Below are 6,943 nucleotides of genomic sequence, written 5' to 3' on the forward strand. Positions count from 1 at the left end.
AAAAAAAAAAAAAAAAAAAAAAAAAAAAAAAAAAGAAAGTTAACACCAACTCATGTCCTCCTAGCACCACTTTTTCTACCAAAACTACATCACCATCTTCATTTTATTTAGTTTTTAGTTTTTACTTAACCATCCAACCTTTTTCCTCTTTCAGGCAGGCTGCTCTTGCCACTCTAGCTCTTGCCTGCACAACCCAGGGACAAGTCATCCTCAATCGGGCACGTAATTATCTTTCAACTCATACCACCATACCTCTGGCTTCACAGTTCGGCAACCGAACAACCCTAGCATCGCTCAACGCGGCACAGGCTGTTCTATTATAGATTCTGTATCCAGGATGACGCTGGTACGAAGAGCTGGAAAGGGACACTGGCCCCCTCCCAATTTCGCCTTCTCCTGTGCAGGAAAAGACACACAGTGCAGAATTCATGACTCGGAAGACGCTTATGATCCAGACATTGTAGGGCCAGGTGTATGTTCCAGATATCTTTTAATTCGCTTGTATACTAACCAAATAGGCAATCGCTTCTTTCATAGCATCATCGGCTATTACGATCATTTGTATCCTCATTGCATACTTCAACAGAAGCATCGATCTTGATCTTTCACCAAATGCCGCCGACAACCTCATCATCGACTTTCTCCACAATCCTACGCAGAAAGATGGAACTCAAGAGGATAGCAAAAAGAGCTCGAAAGCATTGGATAACAACAAGAGCTCGGAAGCATTCGAGAGTTTTATCCTTGCCATGAGTGATCAACAGCTTGTCTCCCAGCTGGCGATTTTAATCGTGGTGTGGCTGAAGTTTTGCGACATTTCAGTGTATACCTTTGAGGTAGCCACTGCCCTGGCCTGGCTTTCTTGGACAACGCATCTGGCGACCCTTTCAACAATCCATCGCTATTTCAAAGAGCATCCGCTCGCTCTCGCGCTTCGACTGATCCTCATGGCCGTATTTTTGTTGCTACTTCAAGTGGCATTGATAATTATGTTCACAAAGCTTGCCGGATCTCAACCTTTTCTGCGATTCGCCTGCGTCATTTCCGGCTCTCATTATGGGACAACTACTCGCTATAGCGTCCTCTTCACCATATTTACTATCCTGGATCTTATTGTCATGCTATTCTGGATTTTTCACGCGTACACCCAGCGGCTTGTCATTCTCATGACAAAACACAGGTCAACTACCAGCTACACCAAGCATTGGCTGCCACAGTTACTTCGAGTCAAAGATTCCATGGAAAAATATGACAGGCAGACCTTTCAAAACCACATCAGAGAAAAAGAGCTCATGTCACAGGAGGCGAAAGCAAATAAATCTTGGAAGAATTTGCTAAGACACCTTAAACATCTCCACATCTTGATGTTTGACTCGTTTTTCATCAAAATTATTCCTGTGTTGTTTTCATTTACTTTTGGTATTATGATGCTGGCATGGATTCGTAACATGCCTGCCGAAAGATTCAAGTCACGCATGGAAATCATCCATGAATTGAGCGCTGGACAGATACTTCCTATATTAATTCTTGTCCTTCCGGTACTTACTGCAGCAGAAGCCTGGGGCGGTAGGTTTGCTTTTGCTACATGATATGATTATGGCTAACGACAACTAGAAACGAGAAAAATGAAACCAAGTCCTAAGGATAAAGAAACGCAGCCAAATTCCTCAACATGTGAGACTGCTCAAGTTGATGGCACGGAAGGAGAAGGTACCATGAAAACACTACAGGATTACGAAACTCGTAGCATAGGTAGTGATACGCGCGAAATTATCAACGCCGATGACGACTCGCAGCTCTTCAAAAAACTTGGCTCCAAAGCGCTTGTCGCGACTTACGCACTGGTGATCCTTGTTTATACTCAGGCGTGTGCTGTACTCGCCGCCTATGGGATCAGCATAGGAATCGTGTACTATCGGAAGCCGAGCTGGATTTTATTCCTCGTTTTCTCAATGGCGCTGCTATATTACATCTGGACGTTTGTGGTCTACATCATTTGGCCAGTGTCTGTGGCTTGGAGGAGCCGAAGTGTTAGCTCCTATCGGGCTTTATAATGTTGGGAAGCAATTTGATGTAAGTAAACTACCTAACAGTAATACATAACATGCACTACACTCACTATCCCCCGCCTACCACTTGCGTACCGTGGTAAAAACATGGTCCCTTACTTAGCACTTCGTACGCCGGGAGTTCGTCATTCAGAATCGGCAGCGCGAACGTCACCGTCGTCTCGTCCGTCGGATACGTCGTATGGTGACCAGTACCGATTGGGTCAGCCACAATGAGAAGCCCGTTCTTGCCGCCGAGGATCCAGGCCTCGTCGTCACTGAACGGGAGAGTGATGTGTGCGAGGCCGGAGGCGTATATGCCGAGGCTATGTAATATCAGTATCAACATCCAGACTTAAAAGGCGTTTCACTCGCTCCACAGTGTGTTCCATGGGAAAGCACAAACTTACAATGGCCTAGGCGCAAGCTGCACGCCACCGTCGAAGCGCGGCGGGATGACGACATACTCGGCAGCGGCAGCGTTAGAGAGATTGAACCCGAAGCGCAGCGCGCCGGATGTCGAAAGCGGTTCGAGCGGATTTTTGAAACGCCAGCATTGAAAAGCAGAGTTGTTTTGCGCGTTGGTTACGATTGCGGTTGCCGTGAGGTAGGAGCCGGTTGTGTTTGACTTCAAAGCGGTGCTGCTTTTGCTGCTACTGCTACTGCTGCTGCTGCTGCTGCTCCAGGATGAGAAGAAGCTCCCGACTTGCGCGGCGGCGCCGCCGATGCTGGCAATGAGGACTATGGTGAGCTTCATCGTACTGATGGGGGTGTAAGGTAAGTAATGGGAAAAGAGTTTATATACAAGTGGTTGATAGATATGGTGAAAAAGGAAGTCTGCGCGCGTGGCCAGGGGATTCCAAATCAAGTTAGGTTGGTATGGGGGTGCAGGCACTAAAATGACCGCTGGGTGCGCTTTTTCTCTCCTGGAATGTAACATCAGCGTTTCGTCGCAGTATTTAGCCGGCGGATTGCGGTACAAAGCTGTTGGATAATCTACTGAAGCGTCCCGTTTGTACGACTACATTTCGGATCACCAACTAGGTTTGTCAAAACCTCCGATAATTATACTTTCTTCACCTGCTAATCGCTGAACAGGTCTAACCCTTCCGCTGCCAACCCGTCTTGAATTTTGTTCGGTTCATAACAGGAAAGACGTGGGCTTCGGTATTGAACACGTTTTCCGAAAGAGGAAGTAAGTCATCTGGCGAAAACAAGAGATACAGATATTTGAGCGTCTCGGCCTTTTCACGTTAGCTAATTTAAAATGATAGTGGAAAGATCACCCTACCAGCCAGAAACTCTCCATATTGTCTCGACGAGTGGGTGGGATCGCATTTACGTTGTCCAGAGACGTGTAGCCTTCTCCACCTTCCAGGACGGTATACTTCTTAAACGCCTCGAAGATCTCCCAGCCCCACTCGCGATAGATCGGATCCTTCGTAATACGCCACATCAAAAACAGGCTTTCCACGGTTTCTGGTCGCTGCAGATTATGTGCGTCAAGCGGCTTGACGACGAAGTCCTTCTTCCAGTCGTTGACGTTATCCTTGCTGCGCGCCAGTGGCAAAGGACTTGTTCGTGGCTGCAGAACATCCTCATTCACGTTGAACCAAGCGATCTCGGGCGCGAGTCCAGTTTCAGTAATTTTGTACATGCCCCAGCATGTCTTCATGAGCTCTCTTGCCAGGTCCATCTGCTCGCTCTTTTCGGCATTCCAGTCGGGGGTCTTTCGCGCTTCGGCTTCGGTGTGGCCACCTGTTGCTCCAAGGGCTATGGATCCGGGCAGGAAGCAAACGAGATGGTCCATTTTTGGGGACAGCTTACTTCCAACACCGTTAGGTAGCTCGGCAACGATGTTGAGTTTGGATTCCCGCGTTGGGATGATCAGGTGTTTGCGGATTCCAGCCAACGACTCTTCCCACATCTTGAGATATACAGGCTCGTGAGTCTGCAGATACTGCTTGATGAGGTACTCTGCTGATGTCAATATCCAAAGCAGTGGCAAGAGACATTCTAGACTCACCATAGTACGAATCGCCACGGCTTCCAAGACGAATCTCCCGCGACGTGAAACGGCCAATGTCCGCGGACACAAAGATCGGGACAAGTCCATCCTGCACGCCAATGTCGTCAATGACTTTCATAACCTTCTCGGCTTTCCGCCAATAGACTTCTTTCCCGGTGAGCTGTGCCAAGTACTTCATCTCCATCTGCAACGTAGTAGCCTCAGCAGTGGAAGACGATCCCCCATCCATATGCGAGCGGATCCCTTCACCCATCCGCAGGTTAATGCTCGCATACGGAATTCCAGAGGCGGAATTATACGCGCCGAGGAGCCGGTCGGCCAGGTCAGTAGCCTTAGACAAGTAGACGTAGTCCCTGCGTGATGACGCGCCGGCTAGCTGCGTAGCGAGATAATGCGCGGACAGCAAGCCACCCAGCATGCGGATGGTCGTTTCAAAGGTATTGACATCTTGGTCCTGGTTATAGTCCAGCTTCCGGTGCACCCAGAGGCGTGCAGATGCCAGGCGAGATGTCAGGTTCATGATCATTAGCGTGTCGAGGCTGTCGACGATGATCCAGCCTAGGCCGTTGGGACTCATTTGGGAGCCGCGTTTCGAGATGGGGTGGAAGCGGTCTTGGCCTGTTTGTGGTATGGTTAAGGTGGGTCAGGTTGCTTATGTCGTTCTTGGAGAAGACTAACCCCAGGCGTGCTGAGCGTAGGCATCCCAGCTGGAGACAAAGGTCTCTTTAACCTCTTGTCTTCGGGTTCCCCAGTCTTCAGCTGTCGTTACTGGACGACTCAGCCCAACATACTGGCCTCTCAGCCAGAGAAGTAATGAGCTAAGAGCAACGACAATCGCAATCAATGCCTTAAGGGCGATAGACGAAAAACCAGTACGCGAAGAGGGTCCTCCCTGTACAAAGGCACGATGCAGACCGGGAGCCGACTGCCGTTTGCGGAGCCGAGCCGTTGAATCTCTCTTCCTTGTGGCCATCACGTTCAGGGTAAAATGATGAAAAAGATTAAAATGTGGTTCAAGAGCCGTTGGTCACCTGAAGCAAAGAGTCAGGCTGACAACGAGACTCAAGAATGGTTTGTCGAGCCTAAAAAGCGGCACGGCCCAGGCCGATACTTGTATCTACCGCGCCGTAACGCTTTAAACGCGCGGCAGCCCGAATTGTTTCCATTTTCTGACAAACGACAAGGTTTATCCGCGAAGTGGTGTGAAAGGACAGTCTTCACATCGAAGGTCAATAGCTTGGCAGGGCAAAAAGCTGGCATTTTGACATCATTGGTCGTATGGCTACCTTGCCGACTCCACTGAAGGCCTGCTGGTGGGCGCGGACGCACCGTGCCGCACTGTGCCGCCCGCGACAGCAGGGGCTCGGGTGTGGAGCCAATTCCAGATCCCCGGAAAATCATCGCTTCTCGCCTGGCCCTGTAGCGAGTCACCATTGAACAAGGCATGCCGCACGCGGCTACGTTCAATGGGCAGAATTCGCCATGGCGACATTAGGTGCTGTGCCGCAAGCATATCAGTATCTTGTTGTTTATCACTCAGCTTTTGGCGGCGTAAAGCACTTGATCCTCAATTTATCTGGCAGATCTGCCATCGAAACAGCCTTACCGACCCAAAATATCTTAGATTTACTTTAGATGTCGTATCCAGCGGAGACCAACAGCGGCGAGGTCACATCCTGGATTCCTCTAACCACAAAATTTCCCTCGGTGTCGGGCTGTGCAAGCTCCTTTCGTCTCAACGGACCAAGCCTCGTTGTGTTCGACCCTGGGTACGGACTGGATATCAACACGATAGTCAGGTGTCAGCCTCCTGCTGTGACAACTTGGTGGGAGCAAGCTCGTCTCGGGCTGGGTGGCGCGCCCGATCATACTGCGCTCAGTATATTGCCCTTGATGTGCCCGGACTATTTTCACACCGTGAAGTCCTCTATAAAAGATGGCTCTAGCACTCTTGCCATGTGCTGCCCTTCGTAAGTCGGCTTTCGATTCTCGGATGATGGGATTTTTGTGCTGACAATGGCACAGAGGCTATACTCTGGCTCACGATCCTGTAATTTCAATCGCCGGTGACTGTGTGTCAGTAGTAACACCTGGAATGATCCTCACTTATGCGTCCACCGCATCTTCATCCACTGAGAACTGGAAAACAATGACAACAACTTTGACCCGCTCTTCCACCGTCGGTGCAATTGCCATTCTCGGATGGAACGTCCAGATTCCGATGTCGACCGCAGCTCCGTCCGCAACATCAGCAGCAGCTCCATCCACAGCATCAGGCTCCTCTCCTGCCTCAACAAGCACTGCTACTCCACATCCTCCACAAGCATCGCAGTCATTACGAGGACCCCAAACATCACAAGACAATGCTCCATCAGGCTCGCAAGTCCTCGGCTCAATACATACCAGCACATCTCCGTCCCCTATCGGCCTAACAACCGGAACAAAAGTAGGAATTGGGCTTGGTGTTTCCCTAGGCGTCATAGGCATCATCGCTTTGATCGTAGCAATCATTCTGCTTCGACGCCACAGGAGGCCGCCAAAGGATGAAGATACAGACACTGCGTTCATACTTTCGCAAACCGAGACCCCGAAGGCATACCAGACCCCCCCTGTTCAGAAGCCGCCGCAGTATGCAGGCCTTTATGAGCTTTCAGGTCATAATTTCATAAGAGAGCTGCCGAATAATGAGGTCGAGGCCAGGCCGGTTGAGCTGGAAGCTTCGACGAAGAGGCTGCGTTAAATACAATGCAACACTTTCGGTCCATCGTGTCCTTTTTTTTTTTTTTTTTAAAAAACAAAAAAAAACAAATGCTGCCAGTTTACACTAAAAAGGAAGATAAAAAAATTAAAGCAGCCTCTGCCCCCC

At 49.6% G+C, this 6,943-nt stretch overlaps 4 protein-coding genes across 4 annotated transcripts; 2 read left to right on the plus strand and 2 right to left on the minus strand.

Annotated features, from left to right (window-relative positions):
- Nucleotides 1–337: 337 nt before the first annotated feature.
- K452DRAFT_363295 (uncharacterized protein) lies at nucleotides 338–1,752 on the plus strand (the record flags this gene model as incomplete). The annotated part of the gene is made up of 4 exons (XM_033546567.1): nucleotides 338–472; nucleotides 519–1,566; nucleotides 1,615–1,710; nucleotides 1,748–1,752. 4 exons carry the CDS (start codon nucleotides 338–340, stop codon nucleotides 1,750–1,752), a joined length of 1,284 nt encoding a protein of 427 aa, XP_033390916.1.
- A 366-nt stretch (nucleotides 1,753–2,118) lies between these two features.
- Nucleotides 2,119–2,805, minus strand: K452DRAFT_239817 (uncharacterized protein; the record flags this gene model as incomplete). Its single annotated transcript, XM_033537749.1, has 2 exons — nucleotides 2,119–2,374; nucleotides 2,459–2,805. 2 exons carry the CDS (start codon nucleotides 2,803–2,805, stop codon nucleotides 2,119–2,121), a joined length of 603 nt encoding a protein of 200 aa, XP_033390917.1.
- K452DRAFT_260993 (glycoside hydrolase family 47 protein) lies at nucleotides 2,731–5,137 on the minus strand. The gene is made up of 4 exons (XM_033538559.1): nucleotides 4,756–5,137; nucleotides 4,075–4,695; nucleotides 3,340–4,025; nucleotides 2,731–3,292 (listed from the first exon to the last, which is right to left on the minus strand). Exons 1-4 carry the CDS (start codon nucleotides 5,048–5,050, stop codon nucleotides 3,149–3,151), a joined length of 1,746 nt encoding a protein of 581 aa, XP_033390918.1. The 5' UTR covers nucleotides 5,051–5,137; the 3' UTR covers nucleotides 2,731–3,148.
- Nucleotides 5,138–5,680: 543 nt separating this feature from the next.
- K452DRAFT_281870 (uncharacterized protein) lies at nucleotides 5,681–6,886 on the plus strand. The gene is made up of 2 exons (XM_033539511.1): nucleotides 5,681–6,047; nucleotides 6,103–6,886. The coding sequence occupies exons 1-2, from the start codon at nucleotides 5,713–5,715 to the stop codon at nucleotides 6,815–6,817; spliced, it is 1,050 nt and encodes a 349-aa protein (XP_033390919.1). The 5' UTR covers nucleotides 5,681–5,712; the 3' UTR covers nucleotides 6,818–6,886.
- The last annotated feature ends 57 nt before the right edge of the window (nucleotides 6,887–6,943 follow it).

The sequence above is a fragment of the Aplosporella prunicola genome (assembly GCF_010093885.1).
Source record: "Aplosporella prunicola CBS 121167 unplaced genomic scaffold K452scaffold_160, whole genome shotgun sequence".
Taxonomy (NCBI): domain Eukaryota; kingdom Fungi; phylum Ascomycota; class Dothideomycetes; order Botryosphaeriales; family Aplosporellaceae; genus Aplosporella; species Aplosporella prunicola.